Below are 26001 nucleotides of genomic sequence, written 5' to 3' on the forward strand. Positions count from 1 at the left end.
TAGTCATTCCGGGCTGTCCATTTTCACCGGGAGGCCCTCTTCTCCGCTCCGGTGACGTTGCCTTGACGATGACGCACGGGGACGTTCATGCGCACGGATGGTCCCTGCAGCATAGATGGCATAGATGATGACGAAGGCCGCAGTGGTCTTCAACCTGCGGACCTCCAAATGTTTCAAAGCTACAACTCCCAGCATGCCCGGACAGCCGATGGCTGTCCGGGCATTCTGGGAGTTTTAGTTTTGCAACATCTGGAGGTCCGCAGGTTGAAGACCACTGAGAAGGGATTGACAGGCGGAGAGTTTACTCGAGTATAAGCTGAGGGGGGCGTTTTCAGCACGAAAAATCGTGCTGAAAAACTCTGCTTATACTCGAGTATATACGGCACTTGTTTGTATAAGCATAATAAAATTCTTTAAAAAGAAGAAAAAAGTGTTCACAAAGGTGATTATCTGAAATTTTCTAGCCATTCATACACTGGGCACAATTAACAATGTAACTGTAAAATGAACAGAATTCTCTGGAGTACTGTATAGACAATGCTCCTTATTATTTTAATCTGGGTGGATACTGTGTTTCTTTTCAGAATTAACATTTAATTACCTTACTGCATAATCACAGCTGAGCCATAACATAAAACATGTTTTATCACCTATCCAAAGTGTCTGATCACTGGGGGCACCATGGCTATGGCCCCACTGAGCACAAGCACAGGGGTACTGTGCCCCACCATCCTCTTAAAAGCATGACTGCTTTGAGACTATAGGATATTAAATCCATGCAGGAGACTGCTGCTGTCCCAGTAATCGTAGGTAGGCTGCATTGTCAGAAATCTACGGCAAACAAAAGGCACCCCTGTCGAAAAGAAGCACTGCACTCCAAGTTTATACAGGAGATAATTCTTTATTCCATATTTATTCTTCATGTGCATGTTAATGGGGTTATCCACCATAAGGTGATTTTAGTGCTTACCTGCCAGACAGTAATGGACATGCTTAGAAAGGATCCCCGCTTGTCTTTGGGTTAAATGGCTATGTTGTGAGATTACCATAAAGCTGTGGTTTTCTTTTTGTGAACTGGGTATTTCCTGTTGGAGTTTTCTTTTACTACAAATCCCATAATTCCACTTTTCTCCCTCCCACACATCAGCCATCCCACCCATTAAACCACAAACGAGCTGAATTCCATGCAAAAGACCCAATGCTTTCTAACCAGGGTGCCTCCAGCTGTTGCAAATTCCCTGTGGTCGCTCCACCCATTGAAGCAAAACAGGCTCCCTGTCATCACCTGACTAGTGAGGTAGTGTCTTGGCCGCTTTGTATCCTGGGAATACAGACAGGAGTCATTTCGTATGCTGTTAAAAATGAACATCCAGAGCAAAGATCACATAAGAATGCAAGACCAACCATCAGAGACAGGTACAGACACTATATTATGGACTACACTAACTTTACAGCCGCATAATCAAATAAATATATCCTGGAATACCCCTTTAAAGTGAGTCAAACACAGTGGCCCAATTTGCATGAAGAGAGAAACTGTCTATTTTGTCCATAACCACCAATCACAGCTCAGCTCTCATATCCTAATAAGCTCTGGTAAAATGAAAGCTGAGCTGTAATTGGCAAAACCGAACAGTTTCCCTCCCTATTGGTAAATCAAGACCAATGGTCCTTTCGTTTGGAATAAAGAATTCAATGTGATCTTGGAGTGCAGTGGTGCCTTTTTATAGCCTCATGTAGGTGTTTCTCATTTACATGAGGGCGAGATGACACCAGGAAGCCAGGAAAAGCAGTGTGATTCTCTGTGCTGTGTTCTGCTGGGAAGCAGGTTACTTTGACACATACCACCTACATGCCAACAGTATACCCTAATAGCAGTAGTCTATATCCAGATCTATCAGGATATGCACTACTCTGCTATATTCACTTACCTGCATAAGATAAAAACCGACCAACTCAACTCAGATTTTATAAAATCTTTATTATACAATGTGTACAATGAGTAAAAAATATGTATTTGTTTTTTATCTTTTTCAGTTTTTGGGAATAGCCTTTCTTGGAGTCGGTTTATGGGCATGGAGTGAAAAGGTATGTTGAAAACTATGCATTATTTCTTGTACCTAGTATATAGTGCTCGGCTCTCACATAAAATATTCTAAGTAAATAAAAAAGAATATGTTCAATAATTTTCTTCATGACATGTTTGCACTTCATTGCCAACAGACATTTTGGGTCCCCTTACACAGCCCCCTTACAAGGCCTAAGCCCCCTGAAAATATATAGTTGTGGGCCTCCTGTGCCACTATATATTCATTATAGGCACCTCCTGTGTCTGCATATTGAGATATAGGCCCCTTTGTGCACTCTTATAGCTGTTGTCTGTGCACTGCCCAGCTTTGGTGCTCTGACCACTTTTCCTCCGGTCTGGGGCCTATGGGCTGCAGCAGTAGGTCCTCAGACTGGAGAAGCAGTGGTCGGAGCAACAAAGGTGGCTTGCTGGATAATTATGTGTCATCCTGCTCCCCTCCTTCTGTCTGGGCACCTGTGCGTGCTGCTTTCTTGCAGAAGGCGAATGACCTAGACATCCCTGTGTTCCAAAAAGATTTTTCAGGACACAGGGATGTCCCAGTTATACTACTGTCCGAAATCCTGCTGGCAGTGCGTATGGAGAGTGCTGGTTGCTGGGCCCGGGCCCCTTACTGGGGTACTACTTGCACCCCCCTGACGGTGGCCCTGTAAACAAAATAATAGCTGCAAATTGGACCACAATTTTAATATGACAGGTTCCCTTTAACTTACCATTCATGTCTTCTTAGTCTCCATGGATTCACACACTGCATAAAGTACCTTGTTTCTCTTACTTCTCTGATAGGAGGGTAAGCATATGTTTATATACACATTTATTCCATTACCACATGTTTATTTCATTGACCTGGACATACACATTAACAGCATTAATAAACATTTTATTATAGATCTACTCAAGTTCAACACCATGTTATAATTTCCTAGCAATGTTTCATGGCAGAACAAGCAGGCAATAAGATCAGATGTTAGTTTTTCCCTGGTTCCTCAGCAACCCTGTTTACTTTGCATTGAATGCTCTGTATCAACGTTTCATCCACAATCTGTATCTTAGAACAGCCTATTTTGCACTCTCACACCAAACTGGGTACCGCTTTAGACTGGATGCTTAAACTGGATCAGTTAGCCAGTATTCCAGTCTGTTTATTGTTTGTTTTTGTTTTTTTCATTTGCGCAAACAAGTACGTAGAGAAAAGAATCATATCAGGTGTATATGATACAAAATATTGTACAATAATATACAGAAATAACAGCTGGCTAATGGGAGCCAATCATCATTAATACATAGGTGTCAATCAATAGGAATGAACAGAAGGTAGTTTGTAGTATGTTACAAGATTAAGCATTGGGCTCATATCCAAGACAATATACAGTGGTCCCTCAACATACGATGGTAATTGGTTCCAGGTGGACCATCGTTTGTTGAAACCATCATATGTTGAAGGATTCATACCATACTTACCTGTCCCCGCCGCTCTGGCCCATCAGTTCGCCGCTCCTCTGCTGCCGTATCTTTACGTGATGACTGCGACATGATGATGGCGACAGAGAGCGTCTGTGCAGGGCAGCGGCAGCAGAGGAGCGGCAAAATGACGGGCCAGAGCTGCGGAGACATGTAAGTATCATTTAGTGGGGCACATTAAACGGCTATCCGGCAGCAGGTGAAGCAGTCAGCCTCTGAGAGGCCATCGTTTGTTGAAATGATCGTATGTCGGGGCCATCATATGTTGAGGGACTACTGTAGTCATCTTTATATTCAACAGTGGATAAGAGCAAATCCTTGAAGCAAATAAATCTGCTAGGGGTGTAGTTAGTTAGAAAGGAGTGACACCATATCCCCGTACCCTATGAAAGTTCCCGTGACCTCTTCTTCTATGTTTAAACACCAAATATTCATAAGAAATATTGGCATTGACCAATGATTTCTATTTACTAGGAGTGGGAGGTCTTGGGTCCAGCCAACATATAGTAATAACTTTCAGGTTAAATGAAGCAATGCATTGATAATGTGACCATACCTCCTCATCTTTAAGGCCAAACGTACAGACCTGAGGGTTCAAGGGGATAGGGGTACAGACAACTGGGGATAACACCGAAATTACAACTGTGCAATAGGGAGATGTAGATGAACATTGCCACATCATGTGTGCCAAAAATCTGATTCCTGGGTCCTACACATATGGCACTTATGGTGCCTCCCTGATGTGAGGTAACACTATTGTATCATAAACATTTTGATGAGTTTGTTATTGATAACAGTGGAAACTAGAGTATGTGAGGAAAGAATATCTGACCATTACTCTATGTCCAAGCCTTGCATAACACTTTCCCATTTAGACACCACAAGGTGGGGGCTAGTGTATAATTTAGCCCAAATAGTAAATGTATAAAGAGCAGAAATGAGAGTATGGCAGAGACGTCTCATAGAGGGTAATGTATTTCCTTGCGTTCTCAGCTGAAAGAATAGACATCTATTTTTTCTGTGGACGCCCAAATTGGAATTTCCACAGCAGAAACATATGGCATGGAAATTCTGCCATGTGAGCAGTGCAGCAAAATCCTATTAAAATCAATAGGACTCTGCTGCAGCGCAATGTCCATGCAGAATATTCTGTGAAGACATTGTGCACATTGCACCCTAACAGGACATAATTGTGTTTTTGAGTCTCCGCATTCCTTTAGGACTTTAAACTCTTCTTAAGTGTTGACTTTAGACCCTCTTTTCCTCTCTTTACGTTTCTTTTTACTACAATTCTGCCTCACTGACATTGTAACTGACAGCAAAGAACAGCTTTTATCTATAAGCCACAGGCAGCTAATGGATTTGGCCAAAAGGAGCAGATGGCACATGGCCCCATGGTAGTTGCCAATGTAATGACTCATTTCCACTTACATTTTTCAGTGCATTGTTGATGAAGTGCTAGTCTGTGTAATCAATGAACAGTGACCTTTTGAAAGTTGTTTTATGTGTTACTTTATTGTAGTAAGGTAAAGTTTGCTTATCTTTTGCTGGACCTCACTAATTACAGCTATACAGAAAATAACATTTTAAATGCAAAAAGAAAAGATACGCATTTGAAATGTCACAGTCAGTTTAGGGTCAGTTACACAAACATGGGAGAGGCCCACTCTGTCTCCTGTTTCAGTCAGGATTGGGAACAGATCCAATCTTCTTGACTTCTCCCTATGCTGTTTTATTGCAATAATTTTAAAGGAAATAATCAAAAGAAAATGACATACCGTATATTAGGTTTGCATTAGGTTTATAATACGCCAAAAGAAAACAAATATTGCAAGACCAATTCAAAATAAAAGAAATATTAATCTTTAAAAAAAAAAAATCAGATTAGTATTTACAAATTTAAGTATACTTCATATATGCAAATACTGGTAGGTAGCACCTTGATGCCAACATATGTAAAAATCACAGGTTTACATAACAGGGAAAGTTCCACCCAGAGTATTGACACCAGCAGATGACAATAGATTAATGGTTTAGTGGGAACAAAGTATATCACAAGAGTTAGGCTGGGTTTTCACATTGCTTTATTGGCCTCCGTGTACCGTCAGGAAAATCTCCCGTTGTACAAGTTAAATAGAGGCTGTAACTGATGTCTACAAGGAGCATCCATCAACCATAGATTAATATGAGCTCCTTTTAGAAGATACATTGTGAACTTTTCTTGACTCCTCTATTATAGCCTTCAGATGGCAGATGCCGCTGTTAGGAATCCATTTAACGTTTCTGTCATCCATAGGGCATAATGACAACTGCTTAACAGATAAAGTCATGAAAAAGCTAAGGAGCTTGTCTGACATTTTCTTCTTCTCTGATTCATCTCCATCCCAGTCGTCTCTTGAAGTATCTTGGGGGAGTTGATTGCCACATAGGAAACATCACATTTCCTTTTAAAGACTTTGCACACAGAGACCTATCTATTATCTGTAACATTATCTTTTACATGAACTGTTTAGAGGTTATTGGTTACATAGCTAAAAGGAAAAAGACTGACCTTGTGCATAAAATAAAGGAATATACAGTAAATATATATATATATATATATATATATATATATATATATATATATATTATTTTTATTTATTTATTTATTTTTTTGACACATTTGTAAAAACCTCTCCATGTTAATCAGGGGCAGACTGACCGGCCGGGTCCATTTGGACGTGGTCCAAGGCCGCCACCGCTGCCACTGAAGATCCAAGACACTCGTCCTGGATCCCCAGGCAGACAGCGCTGCTTTCTGCTGTATTTGCGGCTCATGCACATACAGCAGAAAGCCTCCTCCCTGTGTGAGCCGCATCTGTGGCCTACACAGAGAGGAGACATGACCTCCGCCCTATGCACACCCATTGCAGGCGCCGATTATGTCACTCATCGGAGCCTGCACTGTGGAGGATGGAAGCCTGCTGCTCTCTGGAGGAGATTGCTGCGTGGGACATAATCAGGTGAGCAGATTTTTTTTTTCATCGAGGGGAAGGGGTGTTGGGGTGAGAGGGGGACTCTGCTGCCTTGATCTACCGTGGGGGAACTCTGCTGCTGCCTATACCTACTGTGGGGGAACTCTGCTGCTGTCTATACCTACTGTGGGGGAACTCTGCGGCCTACCAAATGTGGGGGACTATATTATGTTCCTGCCTAGATAATATGGGGACAAATGTGGACTTTGTAACTTAATATCTTCACCATCCCTGGGGGCAAAAACATCCCCCGGGGAAGGTGAGGATAACGATTTTAGCATTTATAACGCGTTGTTAAGTGTTATATATGCTAAAATCTACTCATTGGTTCCCTTTAAATCAATACAGTTTCACATGATTGTGGTGACTATGGGAAGCATAAAGGGTTATGATGATGAGGGTAGTAGTCCCTGATGATTATCACATGTGTTAACCCAATGTTCTTCATATCAATTGGTTAAAAATAAAGCAGTTCAAACATGCAAGGCACAGGGATGAGACTTTTGACACTAGGATTCCTTGCAACAACTTTCAAACAGTAAACATTACTGAACTTTTGCCATTCGAGAAAATTACAGGGGAAGATTTATCAAAACCTTTCAGAGGAAAAGTTTGAGTTGTCTTAGCAATTAATCAGATTGTTTCTTTCATTTTTTAAAAGGCCTCTGAAAAATAAAAAAAGTTATCTAGTTGCCATTGGCAACTCAGCAACTTTTCCTCTGGATAGGTTTTGATAAATCTCCCCCACAGTCTCTTGAATACAGCTCTGAATAGTACAGCTTAGGAGCCAGGAGGCTGTAGATGTGATCACTCTTATTTAAAATTGTGCTCTTGTAGGAAACTTGATATGCTCAAGCACATGTAAGTGGAAATGACTTCTGTACATATGTGTGCAAGGATTTAAAGGGGTTACAGGGCATTAAACTTAAAAACAACTCGTTCCAATGCTGCCTTCTTCCTGGTTGCCAGAGGTTTACACATCAGACTAAAAAATAAACTTCTACTTTATCATGTTCTCGAGCTGAAGCGTGATGTGCCAGGCCCAATGTGTCATACTGCTGCTCAGCAAATTGCTGCCCGCGTCGATGTCCCACCTCACCCAGCAATTCACTGAGCAGCAGTATGACACATTTATACCGACAGTCCTACTGCAGCTCAGAAAAACGATTGCATCGGGGGACAGGAGAATGACACCGGTGGCACTGTGGGAGTGCTTGAGGCCACCATGCCCCCTCCATATAGTTCTATAGGAAAGCTGTTCGGCAATCTTCGGCTCTCCCATAGAACTATATAAAGGGGGCGTGGCGGCCCCCGCTTCAGGAGGGGTCGGGACGCGCCGCTGTGTAGGAGAGCCGGGGCTCAGAACAGGAGATCACAGGGGGCCCCAGCGCTCGGAACCCCCGTGATCTAAAAGTTATCCCTTATCCTTTGGATAGGGTTTAAGTTTTTTTTTTTTTACATGATACTTGTCCTTTAATGCTATACCGTTGACCTCTCGGCCTCCTTTCTTTTCTTATCTTATCATCTGTGTCCTACTTTATCCTGATATTCTGGGAATAAGCCTAGCTATGCACATTAGGTGACTGTCTGGTATAACTGCTGATTCTATGTGTGGATGCATCCCAACTCTTTCCCGAGATGTTCCAGGAGAAAAGGATCATGCAGTTGGCTTTCAAAAGTCTGATCTTGTTGTTCTTGTGGCAGATAAGCCTCCTTCAGAGATACTTTGCAACTTTGTGTATTAAAAACACATGCAAATTTAGCCAAGTTCACCATGCATGTGTATTGGGGAGGTTAAAAAAAGCATTCGAACAACAACGATAAAGTGTGTAATCTTTACTCCCATCTTCTTCCTGATATTTATATACACCACACCATACTTATACTCTACTCCCAACCCCCTTTGGGGCTGTGGTCTGTAGTTTTTACTGGTGCCATTGTGGGGAAGATAGGACTTTTTGATTGCTTTTTATTTTAATTTTTTTTTTTTTTTTTATACAACAGTCTTGTGCAGGATTATTAACATTATACCTTAAAGGGGTACTCTGGTGGAAAACAAATGTTTTCAAATCAACTGGTGCCAGAAAGTTAAACAGATGTGTAAATTACTTCTATTTAAAAATCTTAATCCTTCCAGTACTTATCAGCTGCTGTATACTACAGAGAAAGTTGAATAGTTCTTTTCAGTCTGACCTCAGTGCTCTCTGCTGATACCTCAGTCCGTGTCAGGAACTGTCCAGAGGAGAAGCAAATCCCCATAGCAAACCTCTCCTGCTCTGGACAGTTCCTGACACGGACAGAGGTGTCAGCAGAGAGCACTGTGGTCAGACTGAAAAGAACTATGCAAATTTCTCTGTCATATACACCAGCTGATAAGTACTCCCTGCTCCCTGTCTGTCTACAGGTTGGGTGTGGTTCTGCAGCTCAGTTCATTGAAGTGAATGGAGGCAAGTTATATAACCACACTCAACCTTGAGACAGCTGTGAAGTTATTTTTGAAAGAAATTAGCTGTGTTTTTCTATTCCTGGATAAACTCTTTAACTTTCTGGCACCAGTTGATTTAAAAAAAAAAAAAAAAAAAATTCTTTCCACTGGAGTTCCCCTGTAATATTATAGATTTTTTTGGCGTTTTTATTTTTTATTTTTAAAGGGAATTATTTGTATTGTTTTAAGTCCCTCCACAGGACATCTATGAACAATTCTTTGCTTGTACAGATCAGACCAATACATATGTATTGAATTTATTTGTTCAGTCAGCCTTCAGAAGGCCTCAGGCTGCCATGACAACAAATCGATCGGAACCTTGAACCACAAACGAGGTACAATGGAACTATGAAAAATCAATGCTTTTTGATATAGTGATTTATAACTGAAATGATCTGTATGTGACAAAATTTTTTCACCAAATGTTTACAAACTTGATATGTCAAATATTTTTAAATAGTATAATAGTTTGTTGACATGGAATCTATGAAGAGGATAATACAGTGTTCATCCTAAGTATATGTTAACTGTATGTATAATGGCAGCCCAAATTTTCCATAAAGGTCTGTTGTATCTGTTCACAGATAGTATGCCTGCTTTTCGCTTGCAGATCATTTCTTATATGACATATTAAACCCCTTTATCATCACTAGGATTTGCAGTTTGAGGATTTAAATATGCTCAGATGCTTCTTGGCAACAGGCTACAAATTGCTACCTACAGCATATGATGCTGGTGATCAGTTGTCAGCAATCTTAAAATGTTCCGTATTGTGCAAGTAGTTGATAGAAAGTGTCCTACAGGCCTGGGAATAAGTAATGTCGTGAAATTTAGACATTTGTCTTCCCAATGTCTTTTCTAACCTCTCCAGATTCTATTCAAATTCACTTGTAGCCTTGATATTTAAGCAAAGACTTAGTGTTCTTGAAACTCCTGCTTTAAAGGTAAAATACTCTTTATTATCAAGTGCTCTAAATTTAAGAAAGCCTGAGGGTTATGAACTAGTTCCATGGTTTTTCACCAAGTTTTCCTTGTGGGTTATGAGATTTGTCTTTATGGGGAAGATTTATCAAAAACTGTGCAGAGGCAAAGTTACCCAGTTGCCCATAGCAACCAATCAGCTTACGTCTTACATTCTTAACAAGGCCTCTGAAAAATGAAAGAAGCGATCTGATTGGTTGCTATGGGCAACTTTGCCTTTCCACAGCTTTTGATAAATCTCCCCCTATATGATCATAGGAAAAGAAGTCTACTGTGTTTAAATTGTTTGGTCTTGGTCAATATCCAGACAAAAGATGTTTCCTTCAGAATAGATCTTTCATCCACTAGTGATCTTTTAGGAAAGAAGTTCTCAGGACCTTCACCAATGGTCATTGATCGTGTATGACCAGTTTGAACACCCGTATGGAAGAAAATGTGCATAGCTGTGTCTGCTAAACAACTGATCTTCTGATGAACAATCCTTTAACACTTGTTCAACCCTCAAACTATTTCTATCTTATGTGTAAGGCAACCTTAAAGGGGTATTCCAGGAACATTTTTTTATTAATATTTCAACTGGCTCCAGAAAGTTAAACAGATTTGTAAATTACTTCTATAAAAAAAATCTTAATCCATCCAATAATTATCAGCTGCTGAAGTTGAACTCCGCCCCTAGACATCTTATCCCCAATCCAAAGGATAGGGGATAAGATGTCAGATCACCGGGGGTCCCACTGCTGGGGGGGATCGCCGCTGCAGCACCGCACTATCATTACTGCACAGAGCAAGTTCGCTCTGTGCGTAATGACGGGTGATACAGGGGATGGAGCAGTGTGATGTCATGGCTCCGCCCCTCATGACATCACGGCCCGCCCCCTTAATGCAAGTCTATGGCAGGGGGCGTGATGACCACCACGCCCCCTCCTATAGACTTGTATTGAGGGGGCGGACCATAATGTCACGAGGGGCGGAGCCATGACATAACGATGCTCCGGCCCCTGTATCGCCCGTCATTACGCACAGAGCGAACTCGCTCTGTGCAGTAATGATAGTGCGGTGCCGCAGCAGCAATCCCGGGGGTCCCCAGCAGCGGGTCCCCGGCGATCTCACATCTTATCCCCTATCCTTTGTATAGGGGATAAGATGTCTAGGGGCGGAGTACCCCTTTAAGCTAACAATCGAGTTTTTTTTTTTTTTTTGGGGGGGGGGGGGCTAACTTACAAGGGCTACACTTTATTACAGGCTAGACTTTATTTTTGGGGGAGCAGTGGCACCTGAAGGAGCTTCATATAGGGGGCACTTCACTTGTGTGTGTTTGGGTGCACGTCCATAGCGCCTTATTCCGGCACTTCACTTGTGTGCATGTGCGTGTTAACCTTGTCTCACAGCGCCTTATCGCGGCTGTCAGCCGTGGCGCTGTCCCGGGCCGGGCGCTTTTCAGCACCGGCTTAGTTTCACTTTGCCGGCAGCGCCTTATAAGCGGCTCACTGCCGCGGCGCTGCTTACTTCTTTACACCGGCAGTCTCTGCCGGCACTGGCCGCCCGCCCTATTCCCCCGAGCGCACAAACGAGCGGCAGGTGCGCTCGGGTTAAGGAGCGGGGGCGCCATGACAGTTCTCCCGGCCGGTCTGTGGCTCCGCCCATGGGGCTGGGAAAGCTCAGGCGTGAAGCTTCCTCCAATCAGCGCCGTGGGCGCAAATTTCTGTAGGAAAGGGGCATTTACTTAGTGCCTTGCTTCAGGCACGCCCCTCTCTTCCTATTGGCTGGCCTTTTTTTTTTTTTTTCTCTCTCTCTAGCTGCACAGAGCGAGTCTCCTCACTGCAGCTGACAGGGGACACAGACTAGGGTGAGAAAGTTCCTATCTCCCTTCTTTTCCCTCATTATGTCCGTACCCAGAGCTGTTCCTCGCTCTAAACAGAGACCTGGAACTTCAGTGGCTTACTATCTCTGTAAGCACTGTAATACCAAAATGTCTGGCTCTGCTGAGCCCACTTGTCCTGCCTGCGCCACTGCTCCCCCAGACCCCCTGGTAACCCCGGATGCCCCTTTGGTCCCTGTGGATCCAGCCGATCCCCCAGCCTGGGTTTCTTCCCTGACCCAGTATATGGCTGACTTGAACAAAGTCTCCCGCTCGGTGGCTGAGGCCTCCCAGGAAGTGGTGTCTGTCTTGAAGGGGTCTTCCCTGCGCAGGACCTCTGGAAGGGCTCGCTCCTCGTCTCCAAATTCGCTCCTCGTCTGACTCTTCCAATGAGTCTTCAAGTAGACGTGAGCGTTCCCCTCGTGGGTCCCGCCCCCCTCCAGGACTGCCTCTACCCATTCTCATTCCCCTGGCGAATTGGTGGATGAGGCTTCCGAGCCGGCATCTGACTCTGAGGACCGCCCAGACTCAGTTGCAACGGTTAACTCTTTGGTTACAGCCATGAGAGACACCTTTCACTTAGAGGACCCCGGATCTACGGATGTCAATCCAGGAGTATCCTTTCACCGTGCTAAGCCAGCACCTCAGAAGTTCAGCTCTCATGCTGACTTTGATGACATTCTGGAGACCGCATGGAAACATCCAGACAAGAGGTTCCTGGGAATCAAAGCAATTCAAGATCGTTATCCATTTGACAAGGTCTTTGTCACTAAGGTGGTTTCTCCTCCCTCAGTGGACCCACCAGTTTCCCGGATCAATAAGGCGACTACACTGCCTCTGGCAGATGCCGCTGCCTTCAAGGACCCCACGAACAAGAAGGTAGAATCATTAGCGAAGTTTGCCACGGAAGCTGCGGGCTCTTCTCTTCTTCCCATCTTCGCCTCCACATGGGTGTCCAAGGGCCTGTCTGAGTGGTGCCAAAAGCTCCGTCAGGATATCTTAGCGGGATCCCCCCCGGAGGATCTATCTGCTTTGGCTCTCCAATGCTCTAAAGCCGGGGATTTTCTGTGCGCATGCAGGCAGCCCGTTGTTCTGCCTATGCTGTGGGTCATCTAGCGACCCTCCGCCACTCTATGTGGCTTAAGGCTTGGAATGCGGATGCCGCTTCCAAAAGATCACTCGCTGAGCTTCCCTTTACGGGTGGCCGTCTTTTTGGCAAACACCTTGATGACATTATCTCTGAGGCAACAGGAGGTAAGAGTTCCTTGTTACCTCAGAATAAGGCTCGCCCTACTTCCCAAAGGAAGGCCTTTTCCTTTCGGTCCTTTCGGACCTCCAGCTCCAACAAGGGATCCGGGCAGATGCCCTTGCGGGACAAGAAGGCTCCCTCGTTCCGGGCTCGCCCGTCTTGGAATTCGGACTCCATCTGGTCCGGCCGTTTTGCGCCCAAATCAGGCAACCGCAAGCCCACTTCTGCATGAAATGAGGCCCCCACCCGCGGTTTCTTCTTGGGTGGGAGGTCGTCTCTTACTTTTTCGATACATTTGGACCTCTCACATTCAAGACTCTTGGGTCAGGGACGTGGTGTCCAACGGTTACCAGATCGAATTTGCATCCCTTCCGAGGGATCGCTTTTTTCTATCCCGAGCCCCCCCCCCCCCGGTCTCCTCCTCTGGCGAAGCAGTTTCGAGCGGCTCTCCAGTCTCTGCTTCTCCAGGGGGTTATCGTTCCTGTTCCTTCAGGGGAACGTTTTTGGGGTTTCTATTCAAATCTTTTTGTGGTCCCCAAGAAGGATGGTTCTGTGCGTCCAATTTTGGACCTCAAGCGTCTCAATCTTCATCTTCTCATCCGCCACTTCCGAATGGAATCTCTCCGCTCGGTAGTGGCGTCCCTGGAAAAAGGGGAGTTCCTCTCATCGCTGAACATAAAGGATGCCTACCTCCATGTGCCAATATTTCCGGGCCATCAAGCGGTACCTCCGCTTTGCGGTCTTTACAAAGGTCCTTGCGCCGGTGATGGGCCTGTTACGGTCGAGGGGAATCTCGGTGATACCCTACCTGGACGACCTTCTCATCAAGGCTCCAACCAGGGCCCAGACTCTGGAGAATCTGGACATCACTCTCCACACTCTGGCTTGCTTCGGGTGGATGATCAACCAGGACAAGTTAGTCCTCCGTCCTACCCAGTCTCTAACCTTTCTGGGACTTCTCTTCGACACGGCCTCTGCCCGAATTCGCCTTCCGCTGGACAAACGTCTGGCGCTGCGGTCGGGGATCCGCTCTCTTCGGACCCAGGTATCAGTCTCCATTCGCACTTGTATGGAAGTCCTGGGTCGGATGGTGGCAACTATGGAGGCCGTACCTTTTGCCCAGTTTCATTACCGTCCCCTCCAACTGGCGATTCTCTCTCGGTGGAACAAGTCTCCTCTGTCCCTCGATTGTCAGATTGTTCTCCCTCGCAGGGTCCGTCAGTCTCTGCTCTGGTGGCTCCGCTCCCCCCTTCTTCTCCAAGGGTGGTCGTTTCTTCCCCTTATACTGGCAGGTTGTTACAATGGATGCCAGCCTGTCGGGCTGGGGCGGCGTGTTCAAGGATTGGAAGGTTCAGGGACTCTGGTCTCCCCGGGAGACCCTTCTTCCGATAAACATATTGGAAGTACGGGCAATTCTTCTTTGTCTTCTTCATTGGGAGTCCCATCTTCAGTTCCGTCCTGTCCGCGTTCAGATTTACAATGCCACGGCCGTGGCGTACATAAATCGTCAGGGTGGCACTCGCAGCTCGGCAGCCATGGCCGAGGTGACCAAGATTCTCTCCTGGGCGGAGAGCAAGGTTCCGGCCATCTCAGCGATTCACATCCTGGGGGTGCTCAACTGGGAAGCAGACTTCCTCAGTCGGTCCTCTCCCGACGCAGGTGAGTGGTCTCTACATCCAGAGGTCTTCGCGCACCTCTGCGACCTCTGGGGCGTTCCGGACGTGGACCTCTTCGCGTCCCGGCACAATCGGAAGATCCTTCCGTTTGTGTCCAAGTCCCGGGACCCTCAGGCTCTGGCGGTGGACGCCCTAGTGATTCCTTGGGCGAGGTTTACCATACCCTATCTGTTCCCTCCTCTTCCGCTTCTTCCCAGGGTGCTGAGGAAGCTCAAGGCAGAGGGCGTCCCCGTAATTCTGGTAGCTCCAGATTGGCCCCGAAGGTCACGGTACGCCGACGTAGTCAGGCTCCTGGACGACTCTCCACTGCGCCTTCCGCTCCGTCCGGACCTGCTCTCCCAGGGTCCCCTTTGCCACCCCGCGTGGCGGTTGAGACCGCGGTTTTGAGAGCCCGCGGGTTCTCTTCCCATGTCATTCGCACCATGCTCAAGGCTCGTAAGCCCTCCTCTGCAAGGATTTACCACCGTACTTGGCGGTCTTATTTTCGTTGATGTGAAGCACAGGACTTCTCCCCGGTGACCTTCTCGGTCCCCTGTCTTCTCTCCTTTTTGCAGTTGGGGTTGGAACTGGGGTTGTCTCCCAGTTCTCTTAAGGGTCAGGTTTCGGCCCTTACTGTTCTTTTCCAGCGGCCCCTGGCTTCTAATCCTCATGTCCGGACCTTCCTACAAGGAGTGGCGCACGCTGTTCCTCCTTATCGGTCACCTTCTCCCCCTTGGGACTTGTATTTGGTCCTGAGTGCCCTCCAGGGTGCACCCTTTGAGCCCCTTAGAGAAGTGTCTCTCCGCCTCCTTACTTGGAAAGTGGCGTTTTTGGTGGCTATCACCTCCATCCGGAGGGTGTCTGAATTGGCAGCCCTTTCCTGCCGTTCTCCGTTTCTGGTGATTCACCAGGACAAGGTTGTTTTCCGGCCAGACCCTTCCTTTTTACCTAAGGTGGTCTCGGCCTTTCATCTCAATGAGGATATTGTCCTCCCGTCATTTTGCCCGGCTCCTTCTCATCCTAGGGAGCGCTTACTGCACAAGCTGGACGTGGTTCGGTCTGTTCGGTCTTATCTCTCCATCACTTCCTTTCGTCAGTGTGATTCCTTTTTCGTCCTGACAGAAGCTCGTCGCAAGGGACAACCTGCTTCCAAGGCCACCATTTCTAGGTGGATTCGGTCTGCCATTTCAGAAGCCTATCGCTGTAAGGGGAAGATTCCTCCTTTTCAGGGTTGTGGCTCATTCCACTTGTTCTGTTGGGGCATCCTGGGCTTTCCAAAATAGAGCCTCGGCCTCGCAGATTTGCAAGGTGGCTACCTGGTCGTTTTTGCATACATTCTCGAGGTTTTATCGGTTCATACTTTGGCATCGGCTGATGCTTCCCTGGGGCGTAAGGTGTTGCAGGCGGCAGTGGATCAGCCGTCTGCCTGAATACTTATCTGCCCACCCAAGGGACGGCTTTGGTACGTCCCACTGTCTGTGTGCCTCAATGGAGTCGATAGAGAAAAGGAGATTTTTTAACACTTACCGTAAAATCTCTTTCTCGAAGGATCCATTGGGGGACACAGCTTCCGCCCTTTTTGGGGTTCAGTTATGTTTTTTCTTCTGGTTCTCGGACAGTTTTAGGGTCTTTCTTTGACCTATTGGTCTCCTCCTATTGCTCTGGAACTTAAACTGACTAGCTCAGAGCCTGAAGGTGGGTATATCCTGCTGGGAGGAGCCAACTGTTTTTGTTGCCATAGTGTCACCTCCTAGAGACAGCAAGATACACCCACTGTCTGTGTCCCCCAATGGATCCTTCGAGAAGGATTTTATGGATCAAAAAAAAAAAGAAGAAAAAAAAAAAGTTGCACAATTGTGGTTATCTTCCCAGTTTCCTACCAAAAATAATAAATGCTTTCGTTGTACTGGTCATGCAAAAAACAAGCCCTCACATTAGTCTGTAGATGGAAAATAAGAGATATGGCTCTTAAAAGGCAGGAAGGAAAAAACACAAACCTGAAAAATGACTGTGGGTGACATTTTTCATGGTGTTTAGAGCCTTTTTTTTCCCCGCAACTTTTGAGGGTAGGCATGAAGTTAGCCTTACCTGAGCAACTCTCGGTTTTCACTTTGTAGTGGTCACATATTAATGATGTGAGAATGTCACACGTAGGCAAACCCCTTCAAAATGTCACAAGTCATCTTCTGGTCTGACCTGGCTACAAAACTGCCTTTTGTAAGCACTTTTAAAAAGTCTAACAAAAGTCTCAAATATGTAGCAAATAGGCAAAACTAAAGTTAAAAAAAAAAAGCCTTCAGAACTCTCACCAAAAACAGCAATCATAAAAGTCCTCCTGTGTCCTTAACCCCTTAAGGATCAGGGGTTTTTCTGTTTTTGCACCTTAATTTTTTCCTTATTACCTTTAAAAAATCATAACTCTTTCAATTTTGCACCTAAAAATCCATTTTATGGCTTATTTTTTGCACCACCAATTCTACTTTGTAATGACATTAGTCGTTTTACCCAAAAATCTACAACGAAACGGGAAAAAAAATCATTGTGCGTCAAAATTAAAGAAAAAACACCATTTTGTAAATTTTGGGGGCTTCCGTTTCTACGCAGTACATTTTTCAGTAAAATTGACACCTTCTTCTTTATTCTGTAGGTCCATATGATTAAAATGATACCCTACTTATATAGGTTTGATTTTGTTGTACTTCTGGAAAAAATCATAACTACATGCAGGAAAATGTATATTCTGACCCCTATAATTTTTTTATATTTCCGCATACGGGGCGGTATGAGGGCTCATCTTTTGCGCAGTGATCCATTTTTAGCTGTACCATTTTTGTATTGATCAAACTATTTGATCGCTTTTTATTCATATAAAATAACATAAAAAGACCAAAAATACCCTATTTTGGACTTTGGAATTTTTTGCGCGTACGCCATTGTCCGTGAGGTTTAATTAACAATATATTTTTCTAATTTGCACATTTCCGCACACGGTGATACCACATATATTTATTTTTATTTACAGTTTTTTCTTTAACCTCTTCAGGACATAGGGCGTATGGATACGCCCTGAATCCCGAGTCCTTAAGGACCGAGGGCGTATCCATATGCCCGTGGGAATTCCGGCCCCCACCGCTAGCCGGTTGGGGACCGGAGCCGGATGCCTGCTGAAATCGTTCAGCAGGCATCCCGGCATATCGCCCAGGGGGGTCATTATGCCCCCCCATGTCGGCGATCGCCGCAGATCGCTGGACAATTCAGTCCAGCGATCTGCGGCGATTCCGGGTCAATCGGGTCTCCGGTGACCCGGTGACCCGGAATTACTGGCTGTTCGGGGCCGTCTCTGACGGCCCCGAACAGCCAGAGCCTGCAGGGGTGAGGTGGCACTGGTGCCACCTCACGATCGCCCTGATTCGTCGGCCGGATTACCGGCCGACCAATCAGGGCGCCTGCTGCGGGTGTCACTCCCGCACCCGCTCCGCCCCTCTTCCGGAGGACGTGAGCGGGTGCGGGAAGACGACCCCCGGTGCTGGGGACCCCGATCCCCGGCGCCCCTGTTGGGATCGGGGCCCCAGGAGCAGCTGCGGCGGCGGGACTGACCTGCAGCGTCTGGATCGTTGGAGGTGAGTGACAGCCTCCTGCTGTTGCTTAGCAACAGCTCCCAGCATGCAAAAAGGGCATGCTGGGAGCTGTAGTTATGCAACAGCAGGAGGCAGACCACCACAACTCCCAGCATTCCCTTATGGGCATGCTGGGACTTATAGTTTTGCAACAGCTGGAGGCACATTCTTTCTATGGAAAAGTGTACCTTCAGCTGTTGTATAACTACAACTCCCAGCTTGCACAAACAGCTAAAGTGCATGCTGGGAGTTGTAATGGTGCATCTGCTGGTTGCATAACTACAACTCCCAGCATGCCCGTTGGCTGTCGGTGACTGCTGAGAGTTGTAGTTTTGCAACAGCTGAAGGCACACTGGTTGTGAAACTCAGAGTTTTTTTTTACCTAACTCAGTGTTTCACGACCGGTGTGCCTCCAGCTGTTGCAAACTACAACTCTCAGCAGTCACCGTACACCATGCACCGTACATGCTGGGAGTTGTAGTTTTGCAACAGCTGGAGGCACACTGGTTGTGAAACACTGAGTTAGGTCACAAACTCAGTGATACATAACCAGTGTGCCTACAGCTGTTGCAAAACTACAACTCTCAGCAGTCACCGACAGCCAACGGGCATGCTGGGAGTTGTAGTTATGCAACAGCTGGATGTCCCCCCCAATGTGAACGTACAGGGTACACTCACATGGGCGGAGGATTACAGTAAGTATCTGGCTGCAAATTTGAGCTGCCGCAAACTTTCTGCTGCAGCTCAAATTGCCAGCGAGAAACTACTGTGAACCGCCGCCCGTGTGACTGTACCCTAAAAACACTACACTACACTAACACACAATAAAATAAAAAGTAAAAAACACTACATATACACATACCCCTACACAGCCCCCCTCCCCTCCCCAATAAAAATGAAAAAGTCTGGTACGCCACTGTTTCCAGAACAGAGCCTCCAGCTGTTGCAAAACAACTCCCAGTATTGTCGGACAGCCGTTGACTGTCCAGGCATGCTGGGAGTTTTGCAACAGTTGGAGGCACCCTGTTTGGGAATCACTGGCGTAGAATACCCCTATGTCCACCCCTATGCAATCCCTAATTTAGGCCTCAAATGCGCATGGCGCTCTCACTTTGGAGCCCTGTCGTATTTCAAGGCAACAGTTTAGGGTCACATATGGGGTATCGCCGTACTCGCGAGAAATTGTGTTACAAATTTTTGGGGGTATTTTCTGCTTTTACCCTTTTTAAAAATGTAAAATTTTTGGGAAAACAAGCATTTTAGGTTAAAAAAAATATTTTTTTTTTACATATGCAAAAGTCGTGAAACACCTGTGGGGTATAAAGGTTCACTTAACCCCTTGTTACGTTCCCCGAGGGGTCTAGTTTCCAAAATGGTATGCCATGTGGTTTTTTTTTGCTGTCCTGGCACCATAGGGGCTTCCTAAATGCGGCATGCCCCCAGAGCAAAATTTGCGTTCAAAAAGCCAAATGTGACTCCTTCTCTTCTGAGACCTGTAGTGCGCCAGCAGAGCACTTTTCACCCTCATATGGGGTGTTTTCTGAATCGGGAGAAATTGGGCTTCAAATTTTTAGGGGTATTTTCTGCTATTACCCTTTTTAAAAATAAAATTTTTTTGGGAAAACAAGCATTTTAGGTAAAAATTTTTTTTTTTTTTTTACATTTGCAAAAGTCGTGAAACACCTGTGGGGTATTAAGGTTCACTTTATCCCATGTTACATTCCCCGAGGGGTCTAGTTTCCAAAATGGTATGCCATGTGTTTTTTTTTGCTGTTCTGGCACCATAAGGGCTTCCTAAAGGTAACATGCCCCCCAAAAACCATTTCAGAAAAATGTACTCTCCAAAATCCCCTTGTCGCTCCTTCCCTTCTGAGCCCTCTACTGCGCCCGCCGAACACTTTACATAGACATATGAGGTATGTCCTTACTCGAGAGAAATTGGGCTACAAATACAAGTAAAAATTTTGTCCTTTTACCCCTTGTAAAAATTCAAAAATTGGGTCTACAAGAACATGTGAGTGTAAAAAATGAAGATTGTGAATTTTCTCCTTCACTTTGCTGCTATTCGTGTGAAACACCTTAAGGGTTAAAACGCTGACTGAATGTCATTTTGAATACTTTGGGGGGTGTAGTTTTTATAATGGGGTCATTTATGGGGTATTTCTAATATGAAGACCCTTCAAATCCACTTCAAACCTGAACTGGTCCCTGAAAAATACTGAGTTTGAAAATTTTGTGAAAAATCGGAAAATTGCTGCTGACCGTTGAAGCCCTCTGGTGTCTTCCAAAAGTAAAAACACGTCAATTTTATGATGCAAACATAAAGTAGACATATTGTATATGTGAACAAAAAAAAAATGTATTCGTAATATCCATTTTTCCTTACAAGCAGAAAGCTTCAAAGTTAGAAAAATGCTAAATTTTCAAATTTTTCATCAAATTTACGGATTTTTCACCAAGAAAGGATGCAAGTATCGACAAAAATTTACCACTATGTTAAAGTAGAATATGTCACGAAAAAACAATCTCGGAATCAGAATGATAACTAAAAGCATTCCAGAGTTATTAATGTTTAAAGTGACAGTGGTCAGATGTGCAAAAAACGCTCCGGTCCTTAAGGCCAAAATGGGCTCCGTCCTGAAGGGGTTAAATGGGAAGGGGGGGGGTGGTGATTCAAACTTTTATTAGGGAAGGGGTTAAATGATCTTTATTAACTTTTTTTTCCACTTTTTTTTTTTTTGCAGTGTTGTAGCCCCCATAGGCGGCTATAACACTGCACACACTGATCTTTTAAATTGATAAACCATTGATGGATTATTCTGCCGCTTGACTGCTCATGCCTGGATCTCAGGCACTGAGCAGTCAGTCGGCGATCGGACACCAGGGGGCAGGTAAGGGGACCCTCCTCGTTTCCTACAGCTGTTAGGGATGCCGCGATTTCATCGTGGCAGTCCCGAACAGCCCACTGAGCTAGCCGGGGGTAGTTTAGTTTCACTTTAGACGGTGCGATCAACTTTGAACACCGCGTCTAAAGGGTTAATAGCACCCAGCACCGCGCTATTAGCCACGGCTCCCGGCCGTTATTAGAGGCCGAGCCTGACCCGCTATATTATAGAAAGGGAGAGGACTCAGGGCGTACAGGTACGCCCTTGATCCTTAACAGGTTAAAAGGGTACTCCACTGGAAAACATTTTTTTTAAATCAACTGGTGCCAGAAAGTTAAACAGATTTTTAAATTACTCTCCTAGGACTGTATGCAGGCTAAAGTCAGCAACTGCTGAGCCGAGAAGTTTGTGACGAATCGAATCACTGTAAGTTCGCTCATCTCTAATTGGAAGGATTAAGATTTTTTAAATAGAAGTAATTTACAAATCTGTTTAACTTTCTGGCACCAGTTGATTTTAAATTTTTTTTTTCCTCGGGAGTACCCCTTTAAGGCCAAAATGGGCTGTGTCCTTAAGGGGTAAAGACAGGGTTTATATATAACATTTTTATTACATTGTCTGCCTGCATTTACTGGCTTCCATTCAGATGCAGCATAACACAATGCATCCTTTGCCTGTAGAGAATGCTAAACCCCTTAGTGACCACTTTTATTTGTTTCCTGCTTGGGTTCTAAGAGTCTTGGCTCTTATTTTTCCATTTTTAAGGGGGAAAAACACAATTTTGCAATTTTTGGGGACTTAAGTTTAAAAGCAGTTCACGGCCCATCCCAGCAACAGCTGACTTTTGAATGATTTGAAGTATATACTAAGGTACCAGATGGAATTTGTAGACAGACAGGCTTTGGGCAGAGTAGGCAGAGTTCTTGCTAAATTATTAAGCAGAAAGACAGGGAGGTCACAAACAAGCTAAGCCTTCACCAGGATAAACAGCAGCAGATAGATAAACCTTTGCAGATTGCACTGAACAGAGATGGTTAATCCTAAATTGAATGCAGTTGCTGGCGGTGGCTGAGCAACATAACAAGAGAGAATCACACTGAAACAAAGTGGAGCTACTCCATACCTACTGTAAATTATCGGTGGGATTAAGGTGAGCCACTGTGACAGACATGGTGGGCGTTAAGTGACCCTGTGCCGTAAACATTTTTTAGATACTCTTGTCCCAATTTGTGAAAATCATCCTATAAAAGGTGATCTTAATAAAAGATGTCAAATGAAACAAAATTTAGGGAATAACCATCTTATCGCTGGGGGTCCGACTGCTGGGACCCCCAACAATCTCCTGTACAGGGCCCCGGCTATTCTCCAGGAAAAGACGTTTCACGCTCAGCACATAAACTGATCTATTCTTCTCTATGGGAGAGGCGTAGACACAGCATTCGTCGGTCTCCGCCTCTCCTGTAGAGATAAAAGATAAATATGTAGAGGGGACGTCTTTTGACCAGCTGACGTGCTAGGTACGAAACGCTCATTATCACAGCAGAGCCAGGGCCTTATGCAAGAGATCCCGGGGGGTCCCAGTGGCCGGACCTCCGCGATCAGACACTTATCCTGCTGATAGTGGACACATTTTTTTTTTTTTTTACTGGACATCTTCTTTAAGCCATAGCCATACTTAAGTGAATTTAGATGACCATTATATGAATGACTTTTCTGTAATGTGTGACATTTTGGGCAAAAATTTTCCAAGTTAAAACAACAAACTGAGGTCTGCTGTGTGCAGATATATCATTTAGGATGAGCAATTTTCCAATGACTGCATTCAACAGCTACCAAAAAATTCAAACATCGCAAATCAACTATTACAAATACACTACTCCAAAGGGACGCAAATATAAAGTGGCACTACTACTACCAGTACTGATGGAGTGTCTCAGCCCATGTAGCTATACCACTCAGGGAAACTCCGCTCCTGGGTCTGCAGTTCTGGCGGTGCTGGGAACCAGAATTAACTCGAGTCACTTCAATATTCCAATAAAGTGAAAAACTGTAACCCGCACTCAACGCAAGGCTTAAGCCAGACAACTCTGCTTCACATCCGCCAACGGACCCGGTTCCAGACTTTCTGCAGGGCACTCAGAGGCGACTGCCGGTGTTTTCACGCTGGTGTACTCTTCTTCCGGCTGGAAGAAGCGCACACCAGCAGGAAACCTCCGGCATTGCCTCTGAGCGCCCTGCAGGAAGTCTGGAACCGGGACCATTGGCGGATGTGAAGCAGAGTCGTCTGGCATAAGCCTTGTGGTGAGTGCGGGTTACCGTTTTTCGCTTTATTGGAATATTGAAGCAACTATTACAAATATCTGCTCTCGATCAACATCTGTATTTGCTCATTCGTGTGACAAAGTGGTGCTGAAATTCAGCAGATTATGGTCTGAAATTGTTTGTCAAAAACCTCTAGTGCATGGGACAGCTTTACATCAGATATAGCCAGATACAGTAGCATGAATTTCCAGATGATCGGTACACCAGTATTTATACTATAAATCTTTACTAATGTTTGGTGGTTAAAAAATCCTATTGGCAGTAAAATGTGGATGCCAGTCTGCTATGGGCATGTGGTTGTCTGGAAATTTTAATTCAATATGCGACCTATTTCCTATTTGCACGGCTTTATTCTTACTCGGACCCCTGTGTAGATGATGCTCTTTATGTGTCAGATTTTCAATTGTAAAAGAGCATCCCTTCTTGTAATGCGCAAAACAGTTATCACAGCTGGCAGTACAGATTTTCCAGTCCAGTGGTGCAGAGAAAAGGAGCCATTTAGTGGAGAAAGAGGTTGGATGAATCCCTGTTACTGTAATATTAAATTGATAGAAAAAAAAAAAGAAAACAATGTGTCCTATTTTATTCAACCAAGCCGACTGAAGACCATCATTTTTTGTTCAGAGCAAGCCAAATTTTAGCAGATATGCTTAAAAAATACAACAGAAAGAAGAATAGCAATTAAATACAGTACTAGTATATCTCATTATGTTATAACACATAGAGGACTTGTGGCTCCTCATGACATAATTGGTTGATTGATCTGATTGGTTGCTATGGGCAACTGGGCAACTTTTCCTCTACACAGGTTTTTTTTTTTATAAATCTCCCCCACTGTGTCTAGCTGGAAACACCCAGATGGCTATTTACTCATACATTTCTAGAAGAAGAATAACAGAAGAATGGCACAAAGAAGAAATAGAAGAAAAAATTATCTAGTATTTTTAGCAATGGAAAAGTATTTACCAAAACAAACAGATTGGGAGAGGCCACATGTCCTCTTTTTAGTGTAGAGTTAAATAGCACGAAGTACATTATACAGCAGTAATGACAAGTGTATTTGAATCTAGCACTGGAGTTACATAGATCACTTACCAGAAGCAAAATCTACATGTGTCCCCAGTCTCTCTCCCATGTTAAATTTCTTGGAGAGCCTCCTGGCATGAGTAATTATACTCTTTTACTATGTAATGGTCATTATATTCTTTTTTAGCACTTAAGATGTATAACTGAGAATACAATAAAATATTAAGGCATGCAACCTATAGCAATCCACCTGATACATGGAGGGAGGGGTGAGAATTCCCATTTCCAAATACATTTACAAATGTGTGTAATAGGCTCTAAAAAGCTGCTAAATGTCTCAGATAAGAGATCTGTAAAACATTCTATTTCTTACCTATTATTTGTAATGCACCCTTTAGCTTATTTCCATATGTCAAAAATACACATGTAAGAAGGTTGAAATGGCGTAAGAACAAACTGTGCTGGAACCCAAGTGCCCATCTTTACAACAAGCTGTGTTCACAAGCTGTAGTTGTATATGTTGCATATTTTGCTCCAGTTTTCCAATATCAGAAACAGCTACTTTACCAGGATACAACCGCAGTGCATGAACACAGCCTTAGCCTAACTTATGTTGATGCTTACTGTGGTGTCCTGGTACAGGAGCTAGTCCTGTACCATCCTTAAGTCCCCTCAGGAAGAGTCCCTTAGGTCCATTGGGCTCTCCTGCAGGGCTCCCCCCTTGTTGTCTCATATAAATTCAATGTATGTTCATTATGTGTATCTATTGTTCTTATGTGTAAAGTTGTACAGTTTGTATAAAATGTTTAGGACCTTCCTTGGTCATGTGAACTACTGTCATGTGATATACCCAGAGTTCCATGGGCACAGGAACCCCAGGCATTAGCAACCAATGGGCTTTAGTCCAGCCCCCAAGTATATAAGGGGCTGTAGCCTCTCAGCTCTCTTGTTCCTGCACTTTCTTAGTCCCTGTTTCTCATCCTGTACACTAAAGCAGCATAAATTCTTGCACAATTGCATCTAGGCCAAAGCCTAAGGAACTGCAGCCACTTCTAAAATGTGAGTTACAATTCTCTCTACAAATCCAGTGACTACTACTCAGCTAAGGAATATATTATTAGCACAGTGGCCTGCCTAAATATCTCAATAACTACAAGTCCAAGCAAGCCTGCGAGGTATCCTGTGTCCCGGTTGCCTCTGAAGGAACTGCATAGTTGTAAAGACTGTTCCCTAAACATTTCAAGTAAAAGTTCCAGTTTATTCAGAATCCTTGCTGTGGACATTCCTTTATTAAAAACCATTTTTGGGTTGGTTGACGGCGGTCACGATACCGGAAAATCCACATCCTGGCATCGCGAACAC

General features: G+C 44.6%; 1 protein-coding gene across 4 annotated transcripts in view; it reads left to right on the forward strand.

Moving 5' to 3' along the window:
• TSPAN5 (tetraspanin 5) overlaps positions 1-26001 on the forward strand; it is a 218781-nt gene that overhangs the window by 135019 nt on the left and 57761 nt on the right. For 3 of the 4 annotated variants that reach the window (XM_056567067.1, XM_056567095.1, XM_056567077.1), the window contains exon 2: positions 2038-2088. The exons of the other annotated variant lie outside the window; for it this stretch is intronic. In XM_056567067.1, the coding sequence (XP_056423042.1) occupies positions 2038-2088 (51 nt within the window). The remainder of the gene's footprint in view (positions 1-2037; positions 2089-26001) is intronic. 4 annotated transcript variants of the gene reach the window in all.

This window comes from Hyla sarda, chromosome 1 (assembly GCF_029499605.1).
Source record: "Hyla sarda isolate aHylSar1 chromosome 1, aHylSar1.hap1, whole genome shotgun sequence".
Classification (NCBI taxonomy): Eukaryota; Metazoa; Chordata; class Amphibia; order Anura; family Hylidae; genus Hyla; species Hyla sarda.